The sequence below is a fragment of the Pseudophryne corroboree genome, chromosome 6 (assembly GCF_028390025.1).
Source record: "Pseudophryne corroboree isolate aPseCor3 chromosome 6, aPseCor3.hap2, whole genome shotgun sequence".
Taxonomy (NCBI): domain Eukaryota; kingdom Metazoa; phylum Chordata; class Amphibia; order Anura; family Myobatrachidae; genus Pseudophryne; species Pseudophryne corroboree.
This window is the reverse complement of record NC_086449.1, coordinates 416817792-416839868: the sequence shown is the minus strand read 5'-3', so window position 1 is coordinate 416839868 and position 22077 is coordinate 416817792. Positions and strand designations below refer to the sequence as shown.

General features: G+C 41.5%; 1 protein-coding gene across 7 annotated transcripts in view; it reads right to left on the bottom strand.

Moving 5' to 3' along the window:
* The window catches only part of CACNA2D1 (calcium voltage-gated channel auxiliary subunit alpha2delta 1), a 1227493-nt gene that overhangs the window by 163555 nt on the left and 1041861 nt on the right, over nt 1-22077 (bottom strand). For all 7 annotated transcript variants that reach the window (XM_063926939.1, XM_063926941.1, XM_063926940.1 and 4 more), the window contains 3 exons: nt 18665-18714; nt 13760-13849; nt 560-628 (listed from right to left, as the gene is read on the bottom strand). In XM_063926939.1, the coding sequence (XP_063783009.1) occupies nt 560-628; nt 13760-13849; nt 18665-18714 (209 nt within the window). The remainder of the gene's footprint in view (nt 1-559; nt 629-13759; nt 13850-18664; nt 18715-22077) is intronic.

Below are 22077 nucleotides of genomic sequence, written 5' to 3'. Positions count from 1 at the left end.
TGTCAGCGGCTTCACTATACTGAATGAGCGAATAATGTATGTGCTCGCTAAACAATAAATACCACACTGTTGAGTTCTGGGTAATAAAAGTGAATCCCTGTACACTAGCCCCTTATGAGCTTACAATACTTATTGTTATTAATGGCGCCTCTCTGGAGTGCAATACTACTGCTGGCATATTACAAAGAAGAAATGCTTTGCTTTGTATGAGATGTGCGCTCAGTACTAAGATTTATCCTGAATGGAAATTAGAAACATATTTGCTAATAGATATTCCATAATCCTCCTGCTTTCATCATATAAAGCAAATTACAGTCTTAAGCACTGCAAGGGGAAATAAGTGAGATTGCATTATGAACATTATTAATGTATGTCTCTCTTCAGATTGGTCCAATGACAAGTGGTTAAATAGGCAATAATTATACTTTGGACTTATAATAATGTTAAGCATTAAATAATTACAGCATGCTGGTCTTTCTGCACCTAGGTTCTAATGACAAGGTTGTACTAAATACACCGCACATACCCTGAGCAAGGGAACTTTATTCTGTCAACTTACTTTATTTTCTTTTCGGTCTCCTGTCAGATTGAAAACAGGCAAAGTACCAGTGATGACCAGACCAAGCTCCTACAAACATAACGAGAATGACCGACATTTAATAAACAAATCTTTTACAATGAAATGTACAGTACAGCACCAATCTTCAGTACACCTGTGCTTTTCTGACTTTATTTCCACTGATATACAGTACAGCCAGTCAGTAAAGATAACTGAAGTTGTAGTTATTGTCCTAGTTATTAATGTACAATGTAAAAAGCATGTAATAAGGACAAAAAAAATTGTACTTACAATTTTTGTAAAAAATAAACTTTTCTCACTCAAAGATAAAGAGCATGCCCAGATGGATTTATTTTTTGGTCTGGTCTACATATTTTTTTCTAGTGCACAATTTTGGTAGAATTTCTCATGGCTGAAGTGAACAGACCCCTTTCAGACTAGCTGGAAGACCCAGCCTACTGCAGATTGGTGACGCCACTGCTCATGTGTGCATTCCCGGCGCTTGGTGATGAGATAATATCCCTACATTGTAACCCCAGTTTACCCGTCTACACTGCATCGCAACCTGGGTTCTTCCCGGCACCAACCCTGCAAGGTACCAGGTTAGATTCCCGAGTCACTGGAGCCTGGGTTAACTTTTTTCCACTGAGCCACCCCTGGGTTATCACGGCAATAACCCAGATTTTATTGTGAAATATATCAGAAATCTTTCAATTGTAGACACACACACTATTATTTGTGAAAAAAACTATCAAATCTAAGAAATAAAATGTCCCTGTAGACTACAATTCTGCAAATTAATTCTATCTGCGAACTTGAATCAGTGAACCGCATTCTTTACTTTAATGGATGGACATGTACTGTAATCGCTTGTTCAGCCTAATATACAGGTTAGTTATTCGTAGATGAACCAAGGAGATGTTTATACACATAATTTTAGATAAATGTAAATATATCTCTATATACATATAGATATCTTAAAGGACATTTTCTTCTTGAACATTAATTTAACTCTAGCATTGTAAAATTACAAATTATGGCCAGCATAACAACCTCGAGGTTTCCAGTAAGAGCACAATGCTATGAAATAATCTGGCCAATGAACTTCTGGTCAGTTAAAAGGGAAGAGATATAACAAATTGTTCCATTAAGTAGTTTTTTCTCTGTGCTATATCCTGTGTCAGTTGTACATGCTGAGAGATTTTACCGTAACTCTATAGAAGCTAGAAAACAGGAGATATGGTCTCAAGACGTGTGACAGTAAGTTTAGCTTACATGAAGTGAGGGAACAACTCAGTACATGCTCGGATAATGCTGTTACATTCTCACATTTCCGGCACATGTTTACATTGCAAGGACAAGAAACAAAATGATAAGAGACTAGATAAGCACATGACTGTATCCTATGTCAGTACTGCTGACAAAATGGCCAATGTCCAAAATAAAATTAAAATCAGCAAAATAAATAAATGAAATGTTATGATATCAAAGAAATATTTTAAAATCTTTTTTTTTCACCAATCCATGTCTTCTAATGTTTAGGATTTAAGAGTGTAACATGATGTAAAGCTCCAGAAGTTATGTATTACTTTTTCAAGATGTTAATTGTAATCCTAAAACACTCCATCTGAGCCACAGCACTAGAAAGACCATTAAACAGTATAGGGCAGAATCAGAGGTGGATGGAGACATGCCCGCAGCTGCATCTATTGACAGTCGCCTGTCTGCGACTTTATGCTAATGCTACTGCAAAACCCTTCCCTGGTGCACATCCATGTGTCCAAATGTGCAAGAACTGAGATGCCTTAATGTCAGCGTCTGTAGGTGCTGAAATGCCAATTGGAGGCATCACCTCCCAGTCACCGGGCAGAAACACCTATCACTTTTACAAGACATTTATTATACCATGCATCTCCACTGCAACAGTGCCAATGGGGGGTATTCAATTAGCTCCGACAATTTCGGATCTAACAAATTCACCCCCCTGTGTATTCATTTGCGGGCCATTTTTAAAGCATATTCGACAATGCATTTTCATTTCTTTTTTTTTAGTGAAAAGGCACTGGCGAAAAATGCCTCAAAATCTGTGAAAACTGCCCACATTTTAGTCAGCGCAGGTGCAAATACACGTGGATTCGCCGATCCACATTTTTTTTAGTTCCTGCTGAATTGTTTGCCTAGTCGAAAAACCATCCCTGATATTGAATAGGGTGAATCCCCATTTGCCTTAAAAAATAGGGAAAAGTGCAGTTTTTTTTTCCCTAGGCTAAAAAAGAAGTCCCTAATTAAATACCCCCATTTGTGCGACAGTCTGTGTAACAAGTACGCTGTAGGAGTTTTTAGGGATTTCCACGCACGCACAATAGCAAACAGTCTTTCAACTGTGTGATCACTGGCGCTGCGTGCAGCTCTGAATCAGGCCCTATGCTGCAGTCTGCAGCAGGATAATGACTGGTGTCTGCTTCAGCACTTGATTTCTTTGCAAAGCCTGCGAGTGCCACAGCTTTCCCGGACTGTATTTGGTCGCAAGACCTATTCTGGAGGCACCGAGGTATCATACTATTGTTTGGAGAGAGTGCCAGCCTGCACACGACTATATATATATATAAAATATATATTTATACACAACGTCAGTGACTGATTGAAAGTCTCTTCATTTATAGACTCACGCGCGTGTATATATATATATATATATATATATATATATACACATACACACTCATGCACATATATATATATTCATTTGCGGGCCATTTTTAAGGCGTATTCAACAATGCCTTTTCATTTCTTTTTTCTTTTGTGAAAAGGCACTGGCGAAAAATGCCTCAAAATCTGTGAAAACTGCCCACATTTTAGTCAGCGCAGGTGCGAATACACGTGGATTCGCCGATCCACATTTTTTTGAGCTCCTGCTGAATTTTTAGCCTAGTCGAAAAACGGTATCCGGACTCCAGGTCGACAGCACAAAGGTCGACACACCTTAGGTCGACGTCAATTGGTCGACACACCTTAGGTCAACATGGACAAAATGTCGACACGGACAAAAGGTCGACGGGAACAAAGGTCGACATGAGTTTTTCACGATTTTTTTCTTTTTTTGAACCTTTTCATACTTAACGATCCACGTGGACTACGATTGGAACGGTAAAGTGTGCCGAGCGAAGCGGTAGCGGAGCGAAGGCACCATGCCCGAAGCATGGCGAGCGAAGCGAGCCATGTGAGGGGACGCGGTGCACTAATTGGGGTTCCCGGTCACTCTACGTAGAAAACGACACCAAAAAAACATAAAAAACTCATGTCGATCTTTTTCCATGTCGACCTTGTTCCTGTCGACCTTTTGTCCATGTCGACCTTAGGTGTGTCGACCAATTGGTGTCGACCTAAGGTGTGTCGACCTTTGTGATGTCGACCCTCAGTCCCAGACCCTCGAAAAACCATCCCTGATATTGAATAGGGTGAATCCCCATTTGCCTTAAAAAATAGGGAAAAGTGCAGTTTTTTTGCCCTAGGCTAAAAAAGAAGTCCCTAATTAAATACCCCTATTTGTGCGACAGTCTGTGTAACGCATACGCTGTAGGAGTTTTTAGGGATTTCCACGCACGCACAATAGCAAACAGTCTTTAAACTGTGTGATCACTGGCGCTGCGTGCAGCTGTGAATCAGGCCCTATGCTGCAGCCTGCAGCAGGATAATGACTGGTGTCTGCTAAAGCACTTGGCAGACGGTCGTTATTATACTTCCGCAGAAGTTCATCAGTTTAGCAACATCATGCTCTACAACTTGGCCACAGGAGTAAATACTTGGCTGAGCAGGCTGAAGATGAGCTGCCTCTAAGTATGTGATAGAATGGGAGGTAGTTATGTAAGTGACTTGTTGTGCTTGCCCCCCCTTCCCCTTGCCGGCATTCTGACCGCCGGGATCCTGGCTGCCGGTACACGATACACACCCAGGGCCGGTGCAAGGTCTCTATGAACCCTAGGCAAAGCTTCAACCCGGTGCCCCCTAACCTGCAACCGCCCTGCAGGAGGTGCATCAGGGCTATGAGGAGCAGCCGTGAAGGTGCCCCTCTGGAGCCATAGTTACTAGAGATGAGCGCCTGAAATTTTTCGGGTTTTGTGTTTTGGTTTTGGGTTCGGTTCCGCGGCCGTGTTTTGGGTTCGAACGCGTTTTGGCAAAACCTCACCGAATTATTTTTGTCGGATTCGGGTGTGTTTTGGATTCGGGTGTTTTTTTCAAAAAACCCTAAAAAACAGCTTAAATCATAGAATTTGGGGGTAATTTTGATCCCAAAGTATTATTAACCTCAAAAACATAATTTACACTCATTTTCAGCCTATTCTGAACACATCACACCTCACAATATTATTTTTAGTCCTAAAATTTGCACCGAGGTCGCTGTGTGAGTAAGATAAGCGACCCTAGTGGCCGACACAAACACCGGGCCCATCTAGGAGTGGCACTGCAGTGTCACGCAGGATGTCCCTTCCAAAAAACCCTCCCCAAACAGCACATGACGCAAAGAAAAAAAGAGGCGCAATGAGGTAGCTGTGTGAGTAAGATTAGCGACCCTAGTGGCCGACACAAACACCGGGCCCATCTAGGAGTGGCACTGCAGTGTCACGCAGGATGGCCCTTCCAAAAAACCCTCCCCAAACAGCACATGACGCAAAGAAAAAAAGAGGCGCAATGAGGTAGCTGTGTGAGTAAGATTAGCGACCCTAGTGGCCGACACAAACACCGGGCCCATCTAGGAGTGTCACTGCAGTGTCACGCAGGATGGCCCTTCCAAAAAACCCTCCCCAAACAGCACATGACGCAAAGAAAAAAAGAGGCGCAATGAGGTAGCTGACTGTGTGAGTAAGATTAGCGACCCTAGTGGCCGACACAACACAAACAACGGGCCCATCTAGGAGTGGCACTGCAGTGTCACGCAGGATGTCCCTTCCAAAAAACCCTCCCCAAACAGCACATGACGCAAAGAAAAAAAGAGGCGCAATGAGGTAGCTGACTGTGTGAGAAAGATAAGCGACCCTAGTGGCCGACACAAACACCGGGCCCATCTAGGAGTGGCACTGCAGTGTCACGCAGGATGTCCCTTCCAAAAAACCCTCCCCAAACAGCACATGACGCAAAGAAAAAAAGAGGTGCAATGAGGTAGCTGTGTGAGAAAGATAAGCGACCCTAGTGGCCGACACAAACACCGGGCCCATCTAGGAGTGGCACTGCAGTGTCACGCAGGATGTCCCTTCCAAAAAACCCTCCCCAAACAGCACATGACGCAAAGAAAAAAAGAGGCGCAATGAGGTAGCTGTGTGAGTAAGATTAGCGACCCTAGTGGCCGACACAAACACCGGGCCCATCTAGGAGTGGCACTACAGTGTCACGCAGGATGGCCCTTCCAAAAAACCCTCCCCAAACAGCACATGACGCAAAGAAAAAAAGAGGCGCAATGAGGTAGCTGACTGTGTGAGTAAGATTAGCGACCCTAGTGGCCGACACAAACACCGGGCACATCTAGGAGTGGCACTGCAGTGTCACGCAGGATGTCCCTTCCAAAAAACCCTCCCCAAACAGCACATGACGCAAAGAAAAAAAGAGGCGCAATGAGGTAGCTGTGTGAGTAAGATTAGCGACCCTAGTGGCCGACACAAACACCGGGCCCATCTAGGAGTGGCACTGCAGTGTCACGCAGGATGTCCCTTCCAAAAAACCCTCCCCAATCAGCACATGATGCAAAGAAAAAGAAAAGAAAAAAGAGGTGCAAGATGGAATTATCCTTGGGCCCTCCCACCCACCCTTATGTTGTATAAACAAAACAGGACATGCACACTTTAACCAACCCATCATTTCAGTGACAGGGTCTGCCACACGACTGTGACTGATATGACGGGTTGGTTTGGACCCCCCCCAAAAAAGAAGCAATTAATCTCTCCTTGCACAAACTGGCTCTACAGAGGCAAGATGTCCACCTCATCTTCACCCTCCGATATATCACCGTGTACATCCCCCTCCTCACAGATTATCAATTCGTCCCCACTGGAATCCACCATCTCAGCTCCCTGTGTACTTTGTGGAGGCAATTGCTGCTGGTCAATGTCTCCGCGGAGGAATTGATTATAATTCATTTTAATGAACATCATCTTCTCCACATTTTCTGGATGTAACCTCGTACGCCGATTGCTGACAAGGTGAGCGGCGGCACTAAACACTCTTTCGGAGTACACACTTGTGGGAGGGCAACTTAGGTAGAATAAAGCCAGTTTGTGCAAGGGCCTCCAAATTGCCTCTTTTTCCTGCCAGTATAAGTACGGACTGTGTGACGTGCCTACTTGGATGCGGTCACTCATATAATCCTCCACCATTCTATCAATGTTGAGAGAATCATATGCAGTGACAGTAGACGACATGTCCGTAATCGTTGTCAGGTCCTTCAGTCCGGACCAGATGTCAGCATCAGCAGTCGCTCCAGACTGCCCTGCATCACCGCCAGCGGGTGGGCTCGGAATTCTGAGCCTTTTCCTCGCACCCCCAGTTGCGGGAGAATGTGAAGGAGGAGATGTTGACAGGTCGCGTTCCGCTTGACTTGACAATTTTGTCACCAGCAGGTCTTTCAACCCCAGCAGACCTGTGTCTGCCGGAAAGAGAGATCCAAGGTAGGCTTTAAATCTAGGATCGAGCACGGTGGCCAAAATGTAGTGCTCTGATTTCAACAGATTGACCACCCGTGAATCCTTGTTAAGCGAATTAAGGGCTGCATCCACAAGTCCCACATGCCTAGCGGAATCGCTCCGTGTTAGCTCCTTCTTCAATGCCTCCAGCTTCTTCTGCAAAAGCCTGATGAGGGGAATGACCTGACTCAGGCTGGCAGTGTCTGAACTGACTTCACGTGTGGCAAGTTCAAAGGGCATCAGAACCTTGCACAACGTTGAAATCATTCTCCACTGCACTTGAGACAGGTGCATTCCATCTCCTATATCGTGCTCAATTGTATAGGCTTGAATGGCCTTTTGCTGCTCCTCCAACCTCTGAAGCATATAGAGGGTTGAATTCCACCTCGTTACCACTTCTTGCTTCAGATGATGGCAGGGCAGGTTCAGTAGTTTTTGGTGGTGCTCCAGTCTTCTGTACGTGGTGCCTGTACGCCGAAAGTGTCCCGCAATTTTTCTGGCCACCGACAGCATCTCTTGCACGCCCCTGTCGTTTTTTAAAAAATTCTGCACCACCAAATTCAAGGTATGTGCAAAACATGGGACGTGCTGGAATTTGCCTATATTTAATGCACACACAATATTGCTGGCGTTGTCCGATGCCACAAATCCACAGGAGAGTCCAATTGGGGTAAGCCATTCCGCGATGATCTTCCTCAGTTGCCGTAAGAGGTTTTCAGCTGTGTGCGTATTCTGGAAAGCGGTGATACAAAGCGTAGCCTGCCTAGGAAAGAGTTGGCGTTTGCGAGATGCTGCTACTGGTGCCGCCGCTGCTGTTCTTGCGGCGGGAGTCCATACATCTACCCAGTGGGCTGTCACAGTCATATAGTCCTGACCCTGCCCTGCTCCACTTGTCCACATGTCCGTGGTTAAGTGGACATTGGGTACAACTGCATTTTTTAGGACACTGGTGAGTCTTTTTCTGACGTCCGTGTACATTCTCGGTATCGCCTGCCTAGAGAAGTGGAACCTAGATGGTATTTGGTAACGGGGGCACACTGCCTCAATAAATTGTCTAGTTCCCTGTGAACTAACGGCGGATACCGGACGCACGTCTAACACCAACATAGTTGTCAAGGACTCAGTTATCCGCTTTGCAGTAGGATGACTGCTGTGATATTTCATCTTCCTCGCAAAGGACTGTTGAACAGTCAATTGCTTACTGGAAGTAGTACAAGTGGGCTTACGACTTCCCCTCTGGGATGACCATCGACTCCCAGCGGCAACAACAGCAGCGCCAGCAGCAGTAGGCGTTACACGCAAGGATGCATCGGAGGAATCCCAGGCAGGAGAGGACTCGTCAGACTTGCCAGTGACATGGCCTGCAGGACTATTGGCATTCCTGGGGAAGGAGGAAATTGACACTGAGGGAGTTGGTGGGGTGGTTTGCGTGAGCTTGGTTACAAGAGGAAGGGATTTACTGGTCAGTGGACTGCTTCCGCTGTCACCCAAAGTTTTTGAACTTGTCACTGACTTATTATGAATGCGCTGCAGGTGACGTATAAGGGAGGATGTTCCGAGGTGGTTAACGTCCTTACCCCTACTTATTACAGCTTGACAAAGGGAACACACGGCTTGACACCTGTTGTCCGCATTTCTGGTGAAATACCTCCACACCGAAGAGCTGATTTTTTTGGTATTTTCACCTGGCATGTCAACGGCCATATTCCTCCCACGGACAACAGGTGTCTCCCCGGGTGCCTGACTTAAACAAACCACCTCACCATCAGAATCCTCCTGGTCAATTTCCTCCCCAGCGCCAGCAACACCCATATCCTCCTCATCCTGGTGTACTTCAACACTGACATCTTCAATCTGACTATCAGGAACTGGACTGCGGGTGCTCCTTCCAGCACTTGCAGGGGGCATGCAAATAGTGGAAGGCGCATGCTCTTCACGTCCAGTGTTGGGAAGGTCAGGCATCGCAAACGACACAATTGGACTCTCCTTGTGGATTTGGGATTTCAAAGAACGCACAGTTCTTTGCGGTGCTTTTGCCAGCTTGAGTCTTTTCAGTTTTCTAGCGAGAGGCTGAGTGCTTCCATCCTCATGTGAAGCTGAACCACTAGCCATGAACATAGGCCAGGGCCTCAGCCGTTCCTTGCCACTCCGTGTGGTAAATGGCATATTGGCAAGTTTACGCTTCTCCTCCGACAATTTTATTTTAGGTTTTGGAGTCCTTTTTTTTCTGATATTTGGTGTTTTGGATTTGACATGCTCTGTACTATGACATTGGGCATCGGCCTTGGCAGACGACGTTGCTGGCATTTCATCGTCTCGGCCATGACTAGTGGCAGCAGCTTCAGCACGAGGTGGAAGTGGATCTTGATCTTTCCCTAATTTTGGAACCTCAACTTTTTTGTTCTCCATATTTTATAGGCAGAACTAAAAGGCACCTCAGGTAAACAATGGAGATGGATGGATTGGATACTAGTATACAACTATGGACGGACTGCCACGGTTAGGTGGTATAAAAAAACCACGGTTAGGTGGTATATATTATAATAATAATACAATTATGGATGGACGGACTGCCTGCCGACTGCCGACACAGAGGTAGCCACAGCCGTGAACTACCGCACTGTACACTGGTTGATAAAGAGATAGTAGTATACTCGTAACAACTAGTATGACACTATGACGACGGTATAAAGAATGAAAAAAAAACCACGGTTAGGTGGTATATATTATAATAATAATACAATTATGGATGGACGGACTGCCTGCCGACTGCCGACACAGAGGTAGCCACAGCCGTGAACTACCGCACTGTACACTGGTTGATAAAGAGATAGTAGTATACTCGTAACAACTAGTATGACACTATGACGACGGTATAAAGAAAGAAAAAAAAATACCACGGTTAGGTGGTATATATTATAATAATAATACAATTATGGATGGACGGACTGCCTGCCGACTGCCGACACAGAGGTAGCCACAGCCGTGAACTACCGCACTGTACACTGGTTGATAAAGAGATAGTAGTATACTCGTAACAACTAGTATGACACTATGACGACGGTATAAAGAATGAAAAAAAAACCACGGTTAGGTGGTATATATTATAATAATAATACAATTATGGATGGACGGACTGCCTGCCGACTGCCGACACAGAGGTAGCCACAGCCGTGAACTACCGCACTGTACACTGGTTGATAAAGAGATAGTAGTATACTCGTAACAACTAGTATGACACTATGACGACGGTATAAAGAAAGAAAAAAAAATACCACAGTTAGGTGGTATATATTATAATAATAATACAATTATGGATGGACGGACTGCCTGCTGACTGTCGACACAGAGGTAGCCACAGCCGTGAACTACCGCACTGTACACTGGTTGATAAAGAGATAGTAGTATACTCGTAACAACTAGTATGACACTATGACGACGGTATAAAGAATGAAAAAAAAACCACGGTTAGGTGGTATATATTATAATAATAATACAATTATGGATGGACGGACTGCCTGCCGACTGCCGACACAGAGGTAGCCACAGCCGTGAACTACCGCACTGTACACTGGTTGATAAAGAGATAGTAGTATACTCGTAACAACTAGTATGACACTATGACGACGGTATAAAGAATGAAAAAAAAACCACGGTTAGGTGGTATATATTATAATAATAATACAATTATGGATGGACGGACGGACTGCCGACTGCCGACACAGAGGTAGCCACAGCCGTGAACTACCGCACTGTACACTGGTTGATAAAGAGATAGTAGTATACTCGTAACAACTAGTATGACACTATGACGGTATAAAGAATGAAAAAAAAACCACGGTTAGGTGGTATATATTATAATAATAATACAATTATGGATGGACGGACTGCCTGCCGACTGCCGACACAGAGGTAGCCACAGCCGTGAACTACCGCACTGTACACTGGTTGATAAAGAGATAGTAGTATACTCGTAACAACTAGTATGACACTATGACGACGGTATAAAGAAAGAAAAAAAAATACCACGGTTAGGTGGTATATATTGTAATACAATTATGGATGGACGGACTGCCTGCCGAGTTCCGACTGCCGACACAGAGGTAGCCACAGCCGTGAACTACCGCACTGTACTGTGTCTGCTGCTAATATAGACTGGTTGATAAAGAGATAGTATACAATACATACAACAATATACTACTATACTGGTGGTCAGGCACTGGTCACCACTAGTCACACTGGCAGTGGCACTCCTGCAGCAAAAGTGTGCACTGTTTAATTTTAAATTAATATAATATTATGTACTCCTGGGGGCTCCTGCTATAACAACCTGCAGTGCTCCCCAGTCTCCCCCACAATTATTATAAGCTTTGCCTTTTATACATTGATGTGCAGCACACTGGGCTGAGCTGAGTGCACACAGACTGAGTCACACTGTGTGACTGGCTGCTGCTGTGTATCGTTTTTTTTCAGGCAGAGAACGGATATAGCAGAGAACGGATATATTATATTAAAATAAATAAAAGTTAACTAACAACAACTGCACTGGTCACTGTGGTAAACTCTGTCTGACTCTGCACAATCTCTCTCTCTCTTCTAATCTAATTTCTAATGGAGAGGACGCCAGCCACGTCCTCTCCCTATCAATCTCAATGCACGTGTGAAAATGGCGGCGACGCGCGGCTCCTTATATAGAATCCGAGTCTCGCGAGAATCCGACAGCGTCATGATGACGTTCGGGCGCGCTCGGGTTAACCGAGCAAGGCGGGAGGATCCGAGTCTGCTCGGACCCGTGAAAAAAACATGAAGTTCGTGCGGGTTCGGTTTCAGAGAAACCGAACCCGCTCATCTCTAATAGTTACATCCGCATCCTATGTGCCTTCACATGACTTGATGTTACTCATGTCGGCACAGAGGAAGCACTGAGACACTATGTGGTACAGCCTGATAGTGGTAGCTGCACTTGATTAGACCCACAGCAGCAGCCAGCACAGTGTAAAAGGAGGAGGCTGCATACAGAGACATCCTTCAGTTTTTTGCTAGATGAATTGAGTGTCGCCCCCCAAGAGCTGGCGCCCCTAGGCAACTGCCTAAAGCTGCCTAATGGTAGAGCCGGCCCTGTACACACCCAATAAGATAATAGTGTTAAAAAGTTCTACAAAGAGTACCATAAATGCTAAATAAAAAAATTGTATGTCAATTGTAAAATGCTATGGAATATGCTGGTGCTATAACTAAATATTAATAATTGCATCTGTATAGTATATTGCAGGTTCCCCTCCTAAAAATATACAAAATAATTACCCTAATGGCTCCACTACAGGAAGAACACAGTTATTTTGGTTGTAGATTTTCCCATAAGGTAGAGTGCCTCAAACATTTCAGTCTTACAGGTTAATCTTCCCCGTCATGATGACTGTGTTACATATTGTGTGCACCCAGAGACAGATTTCTATATGGTTTTCAATAGTTAACACTTTAAAAAAAAAAAAGTTAAATAACTGTAGCGCACGCGGGGGGGGGGGGGGGGGGGGTGTTTCTGGTTACCCGGAAACCCCCCCTGATGAGTCAAGTTCTTTTTTGCAGAGACACAGAGAAATAAAGATGGAGAGCTCTGTTTCCGTCTTTATTTTAAACCGCGATCGCGACCGCTACCGCATTAGCAGCTGCTACTGAAGGGAGTTCTGACCTGCAGAGTTGTCTGCACATGGAGGAGCTCCATGGACTTCCTCACCGTGTTGTGGCCATTAGACTAATCTTCAATGCCCTGGGTATGTCTGTCTGTGTACACTCACAGTACAGTATGTATTCATGGTATGTACAGAATGTATGCAAAATGGTATGTAAGTGCAAGGTGTTTGTGTGTGTGTGTGATATATATAGTGGTATATATATATATATATATATATATATATATATATATACACACACACACATATATATATAAAATATATATTTATACACAACGTCAGTGACTGATGGGAAGTCTCTTCATTTATAGACTCACGCGCGTATGTATATATATATATATATATATATATATACACATACACACTCATGCACATATATATATATATATACATATATACACACACACTCACGCATATATATATATATATACTGTATATATGTATATATATATAAAAATAAATATATATATATATATATATACACATACATACATACATACGGAAACCCCTCCCAGTAAATCCTGCGTTTGCCCCTGAATAATGTTTACAGTACTTCTACTGACTGTATTTTATACATCACTATACTCAGACTTACACACAGTCCTGGTGCAGTCAAGATCCATTCTTCATACAATATATTACATGTGTGCAAAGTAATTTTTGTGTTCATGATTTTTTGAGCTCTTGATCATGTAAAAGACGTGCTAAAGTAGAAAGTGAGTGCCTAATTTCACATATGGGCTGGTGGTAAGCCATGCTGCATTCTTTATACACATGTCAACTATATTTTCCTATTTTCTGTACATTCTTTAATTTATTTTATTTAAATCTGTTCTTCTTACCAGAGCATCCAAATAAACATTAGTCCACTGTACTTGTTTCGCCTTTTCTCTAGCCAAAACCATTGGTCTTCCAAGGACATCTAAATATTCCTGTCAATAAGAGAGATGATTTTAATGACAAGGCTCCGTTTTAATCTAAACAAATATGGCAATTCTGCTGTAACATCAGATTTAAATATTCATTGTTGAAGATGGTGTGCAAATGCTTCTACATACTTGAAGGTTTCGCTTAAAATCCTAATGTAATTGTAAGCTTAATTTTAAAGGCAAATTTAACATATTATAATCAGAACTACAGAAACTGTATTTTAATCAAAACGCAGGATAAGAAAAGACAATACATAAAATATATTTACAAATACATCCTAGTCCATCTAAACCGGTAAAGGTAGAAATGATTTCTAGATGTCAGACCACAGTGTGCACTTCTAATGAAATAAAGAAGATTGTGCTTTGCTCATGTTAATCTAAATATAATTAGGCTTAGTATAGCTTTAAAGGGAATCTGGTCAGGGGTGGTGGGCGGAGGGAGGTTAGGTTTAGGTTGCGGGGGGAGGGTTAAGTTTCTGCTGCGGGGAGGGGTGGTAGGTTTAGGTTGCAGGGAGGGGGGGTTAGGGATGGGCACCCCCCAGGGAGGGTTATTGTTAGGCTGCGTGGGGGGAAAAGGGTTATGTTTAGACTGCGGGAAGGGGGGGGTAAGTTTAGGCACCAACGGAGAGGGTTAGGGTTAGGCTGCTGGGAGGGGAGGGTTAGGTTTAGGTTGCGGGGAGGGTGGGTTAGGGGGCCAAGGTAAGTACTGCATACTTACCTTCCCCTTTCAGGATTCTGACCATCAGGATACCGCAGTTGGTATTCTGACCACTGGCATCCCAAGCACCGGCAAATTGAACCCAACCTCCTTAAAGCTACTAGGTGATCCACCAGGGGTCCCCAATTTATATTTGCAATGCATAGTTAAGAACTGTAGTGGGACTTCCTAGAATGCAGGGACCAGATTGTAAAGGGCCTTTTCTCATTGCCAGGGCTGTCAACATATTCTACAGGCCTGGTTAATATAAGGTGCATAAACATTGACCAAATCTGAGAGGCATGGTCACATCCCCTAAAAAATGTATGGGAGGGACATTCCTTCTCATCCACATCTTACCAGGCCCACTGCCAGGCCCAGGTAATAATCAGTAACCAGCAGCCCCCATTATTGGCACCCATGGGGCACCCTACATTTGCTTATCGATAGGACAATCCGTTGGTGAACCAAAACCACAGGGGGCCTAAGCGCAGAACTTATAACTGGACAGTGAAATTCTGAATCTTCCTTAAATGGTGGGAGTAGATTTGTGGTGTGAGCAGCTTCAAGTAATGAGAATATTACATTTGAGCTAACCCAGATTTATCATGTCAACCATTTTCAGTCTGAACCATGTGTTATTTACTACAAACTTATTTTTATTTTTGACTAAGGCAAAAAAAGCGAAAAATGTTTCATGGACACAGACTTCATGTACATTGAATATTTGGTAGATGGACTTAGCTGTGTACACATCGTTGCTGATACAAAGATAACCTTTCATGTAAGGGGCTAAATGTAATAGCCTGTGAGTAGCAGTAAATGCGGGATTTCGTGCAAGTCTGGCCGGATATTTAAAGCGGCAATCATTTACACAGCAAAACCAGCCTAGTTATGCTAAGTAAATGATTGTGCTTTACAAGTCTGGCCAGACTTGCACGAAATCCTGCACTTCCTGCTCCTCGCAGGCTATTACATTTAGCCCAAAATCTCTAAAATCACAATTAAAAACATGTATATGCATCGGGCTGACTATAAATGACAAACACATTTCTATATATATTATACATATAACTATTGTTATGTACTAAAGACAAAATATATATACTGTACTACCTGAAAGAATAAAACAATAAATATACATACATGTAAACAGACATACATGACTTTTTGGGGTACGTACGACCCATTGCCCACCATCATGATAGCAAAAGACAACAGTGAATATTACTATACAACACCTTAAGAGGAACAGAAAGCACCCTTTGTGTAAAGAATGACCCTGACACTCAATTGTGATTATTGCTGCAATTTAAAAAGTCACACATTAATTGCATAATTTCCCAATTAGGGCCAAATTGCTTCAATAAACATAATCCAAAGTAATCTTATACTTTACAACACTTTGAAAAGTGGACCGTTTTCCCCAAAGCAAATAGATTGCAATCGCATTAATGACTATTCCTGTGCTGTCTATATGTATATTATGCTACGGTCACTGTTTCTCCTTCCATTAGCCCACATGCATTGCAACACATATTATACATATATCTAAATATATGACAGTCCATTATGAATTAATGTTTATCATTAAAGAAACAGTAAATGCTTTATCACACAGTACAGATTAGTAATTTCATTAAATATGTTGAATAAGCTCTTGAAGTCTTACTAGTGTCAAAGTGTTTATGTTACTGCAGCTGCTGACAATTAGTATACTAAGTAGAACTCTAGGTCAAACTGGGCAGCTGTGCTGAAAATGTATGAAAAAATTATTTACACTATAATAGCCTATTATATTGGATACACATGTGCACATATTATTGCTTGCCTCTAAACTCCATGCTATTAAGAAATACTGAAAAACAAAATATTTTATGGAGTATGACCTAAATATCAGGCTACTACATTTAAATACGGGAAGCGGTTAAAATACCGCTAGTCGGGATCCTGGCAGTCACAATGCCGGCACCGGAATCTCGATTAACGTTGAAATGCGGCCGCCGGAATACCGGTGCCACAGTCTATTTTCCCTCTGTTTCCACGACACTCATAGAGGGAGAAAAGAACCTGCCTGCAGTGTGGCGAACGCAGCACGGTAAGGGCAGCGAGCCCGCAAGGGGCTTTCTAGCGCTCGCCGCACTGCCGGCATTATGGCGGACGCGATCCCGCTGTCGGGATCATGACAGCCAGGATCCAATTCACCATCATTTCATACTGATCTCTTAAATACTGTATGTGACTATGATATGTGCACATAGTACACGGTCAAGTCACATTATTATGACCACCAGCTAATAACTAGAGAAACCACTGTGTGCAACATGGCAGCAGCTAGATGGGCTGAACTGTCATTTTAGACACACGTCTGGTATCCCCTAAGTCAGTGCATGACACGTGGTGTACTTCATGGGCTACGTGCTGCCAATGTCAAATGTAGGAGGTGGTCAGAATAATGTTACTGGACCGTGTATATTGGTATATAATATACACAATATTTTATTCTATAACTGGGGAATTGATTTTATTATTATTTTGGAGCTTCTTTTATTACAATTGTAATTGTATCCCTACTGTTCATCCTGTCTTGTAAGCAATTCCTGAATCCTGACACTTTTACCCAAGGCATCCTGCAGAATATAGAATGGACTACTGTGCCTTTATTATAGACAATTCCTTATAAATATAAAAAATGTTTGTAATGAATGCTGGAATAATGTGACATCACATCACCAAGTACAGGTATTAAGTAACCCATAATAAAAATAAAATTTTTAGAAATGAAATACCAGGTGGATATTTCCCTGCTAATAGTCTATTAGTTTGTTGCACTCACTGTATTTATGCCTTCCTATAACTGTAGAAGACTTTTCTGATATAATTATACTGTAATGTTTAGTAGTCTGGCATATTTGTTCTAATCCAGGCATTCCCAACCTCAGTCCTCAATGCACACTAACAGTGCAGGTTTTAGTGATATACAGGCTTCAGTACAGATGGTTAAGTCAAAATAAGTGAGGTACTAATTAAGTCAGCTGTGCTCAAGCATGGATATCACTAAAACCTGGACTGTTAGTGTGCCTTGAGGACCGTGGTTGGGAATGCCTGCTCTAAACAATGGTTCTAGAGCAGTGGTTCCCAAACTTTCTTTAATCTTTTCACCCTAGAGTTTCAGCATTTTTTTTCATGGCATCCCTAAGATAAAAGTTTTTTATTTAGAAATGTTGAATTTTTTTTACATTACTATAAGTAAATTGTGCCTACCTTTCATCCTTAGGGTCAGTTATGTGGTGGTGTACAGTTTTGCTTCTGATTGCCACATGTTTTATGATTGGCAGCCACTAGCAATGGTTTTGCCTATCACTTTGACCATAAATAATTTGATTTGGTCCTGGACCACAAACCCTAGGCAGGCCAGCAAATGCATCAAGGCACACCAGAGTGTCTAGGTACACAGTTTGGGAACCACTGTTCTAGAGTAAGTTGAAGTGGAGTATTTATTAAAGTTTGTTGAGAGATAAAATTGTCAGAGATAGAGTACCAACTCCTAACTATCATTCTTCAAATATAGCCTGTAAAATGTAAGGCAGAAGTTGATTGGCTGATACGTTATCTCTCACAATTTTATCTCACTCTGAGCTTTGATAAGTACCCCATTAAATGTAAATTGAGGTGGAGACCACAAATTGGTTTCTCTATTGACAACTAGATGCCTCTGTTTAGTTCACTTTAAAGGTGTCAATCGTTCTCAGCAATAAAGACCAATACTGGACATTTGTTTATTCTCGTATCATACCTCAATATGTGTTGTCTCGTCTTCCCTTCACTCTTTTGTATCTCCCCATATTATCTATATTGTTTTTGTTAATTTTCTTTATTTTGGATGTCTGTTTTATGTCTACACATACAATTACTACAGTGATTCACTGCAACATACTGTATATGGCCATGCCTATTTTCATTACTTTTCTATGTGAATGCAAGAGTACCCTATCCCTTCTGCTATTTGCCCTTTGTTAAGTTGTACAGTATGTGCCTCACTTGATATATAAATAATAGGTAAACAGTGGTCTTTCAAAAAAATTAAATTGAGGCACAAAAAAAGGTAAAATACTCACCTGTGTGTTGATTCGAATTGCTCCAATGGATGGGATTTCATAATAGTAACCTGAAATATGCACATGATGAAGTGAACATGAGTCACAGTTAAATTAATATTTTAGTGAGAAAATAAACCAACAACTTACAGTCAACCATACAGTAGCCTTTTAAGGCAATGTCTAAGAAGCACAGCAATAATGCTTGCTCTGTTGTTGTTGTTGTTGTTGTTATTATTAATTTATGAAGTACACGCATAATATTACTGAGAATATTTAGTAATTCACATCACGACCCTACCACACACACACACACAGACACACACACACACACACACACACACACACACACACACACACACACATACGGGTTATTTTTTTTATCTAGAAGCCAATTACAGATGTGTCCATATACTCCTTTCCTATATCCTGCCATGTATGGCCACAGAGATTTAGCCATGCTTTGTGAGTTTAGCTTATTTCCTTCTTTCATATGCTACTTTATACATGATCTATTATGGTAAACAGACATTTTAAAATCCATCCTCTCGCTACTCATAGAAAAATATTAGCCGTGCTATGCATGGCGTGCCAAATTGAGCAAAATAGAAAAGGTGTAAGTGGACACATCTTACCAGTATGCTTATTCTCTGTGGGTGGAAACCAGACCACCTGGAGGAATCCCACACAAATATGGAAATAACATACAAGCTAGACACATATAGCACCATGGTCAGGAATTTAGCTCTTGACCACTGTGCTCTGTAGCAGTAATGGTAGCCAAGAAACTGCATATTACATATACCAGCAAAAATGGCATACACGTATGTTAAATAATTAACAGTGAATACTTATAATGATAGATAATTACATATTATCAATAATTTGCTTAGATACAAAACCAGCTTACAAACATCCCATTCTACCAGTAATTCTGTCTGTATGAACTGTTGCTGCTTTTGCTAAAAAATAAATAAATATCAAAACAAAAAAAAGAAACCTCAATTTGCTAACTTTTAACTAAGATAAATTATTATTATTATTATTATTATTATTATTATTGTTACTGTGCTATAATAACTAAACAACAGGGCTGAACACTATTTATGTTAAATAGTTTATTCATTTCATGGAATGTAACTTACATACTACAGTCTATCATTTGTAGTAAATTTGAATTTGCCTTTTATATTTCTGAGAATATAAGGAACATTGGGGGTGATTCCGAGTTGTTCACTCGCTAGCAGATTTTAGCAGCATTGCACACGCTAGGCCGCCGCCCCCTGGGAGTGTATCTTAGCTTAGCAGAATAGCGAATGAAAGATTCACAGAATTGCGATTAGAAATTTCTTAGCAGTTTCTGAGTAGCTCCAGACCTACTCACAGATTGCGATCAGCTCAGGCCGTTTCGTTCCTGGTTTGACGCCACAAACACGCCCTTCGTTCGGCCAGCCACTCCCCCGTTTCTCCAGACACTCCCGTGTTTTTCCCTGACACGCCTGCGTTTTTCCGCACACTCCCAGAAAACGGCCAGTTTCCGCCCAGAAACACCCACTTCCTGTCAATCACACTCCGATCACTTCAACGATGAAAATTCTTAGTTCGGACGTGAGTAAATCTACTAAGTTTTGTGCTAAAATACTAACCGCATGTGCACTGCGTACCATGCGCATGCACATTTTTGCCTTAATCGCTCCGTTGCGAAAATCGGCAACGAGCAAACAACTCGGAATGACCCCCATTATGTTATATGAAATGTCAGTTGACCTTAAATATAACATATTTATGCAGTTTTAGGAAACAACATGTGTAGGACTTTAGACAACAACTTAAATAAATGTATTAATAGGACTGTTTGCTATGTGATAACTTCATGTAATGTTTAGTAATAGACACATTTTAGTTTGATGAAATTATCCATAATCCAGTGACTAATGTTAAAATGAGTAATATTTCCTTTTTCTTCACTATATTTATAGAAAGTACTGTATGCTAAATGTGAGAATGAAGTCCAAGTATTACATTTCACATACACATTACAGTTATTGTAACAAACATTCGCTAATCATTTAAAATTTAATAAATACCAATTATATAAAAAATTTACAGTCCTGATGTTATCTGTAGAGTAGGGAACTACAACAGATGACTTTAGAAAGTTCTAGCTCATAATCCACTGGGATGTTATCATGTGGGTGATAGCTAACAGTAGTCATATTACATTGTGTTCTCAGGAATTTTATATTCAATATTAGCATATAGTATGTACTATATACTGTAGTATGAAACGGCAACAAATGTTGCAGTTATATGCCATACCTTTTAACAAAACACACTGAATGTAAAATAAATATGCATTACCGCGTGGAAATTTTTTTCTGTGTTTGTAGTGTAACCGAAGATGATACAGAACACATAAAAGTGGTGTAATGTATATATTTTTCTTTATATTTGTTTATAGCTATACACTGCAAATTGTTATTTCTATAACCTGAGTTGTTATAATAAAATGAATTAGTGAAAACAAAAAGTAAAATAATAACTATCAGCCCCATCCAACTATCCCCCCCCTACCCCACACCCATCAATCATTGAGCAAACTCCGCTGCCTGCCTCTGGCCGATCTCTTCCCCTGTGCACACCAATCTCCAATCAGTCCAGGCCACAGTTAAATATATTTTGGATGCATTTCACCATATTTTTAAATAATGTAGCATAACATTAATTATTATTATTTAAATAGTCATTGTTCAATCACTTTTAATTAACGCTTATACACTATATATCTATAATATACAATTGGTTTTGCTTGTTTTACTGGTCAACATCACGAGTTATACTGAAAAGACAATGCACAACTGTGTTGCAGACATATCTTTTATTTATGTCCATTGTAAATTATCATTTCAGCTTATCTCTGATTATCTAAGACACCATTGTCTATTAGAGATAATAAGAACATAAACTAAAATCCAATGAGATAATAAGATATATGGATAATGTGAACTGAAGTTAGTTTGGCAATATTTCCTTTGGAATAAAAGGGTAGGTGAAAGGTTAGAGCATTTGTCTTTGCTCCTGGCAGAGACCCCAATATACACTAAGACAACGTTTTTGTGTTTTTTTCTTGTTTTTACCATTTCTTTCCAGTAGAGTAAAAGCAGATATGACCTCAGTAACAAATATGTTTTCTCCTTTTAGCTCCTAAAGGCTTCAGAGCATTGGGGAGAGATGGGGGCAGATACATAATGTAATACATTTATACTTTTATAAACTATGTTTATTCACCATGGCCCTCATTCCGAGTTGATCGGTCGCAAGGCGAATTTAGCAGAGTTACACACGCTTAGTCTTCGCCTACTGGGAGTGTATCTTAGCATCTTAAAAGTGCGAACGAAGTTTACGCAATATTGCGAACAAAAAAAACTTAGCAG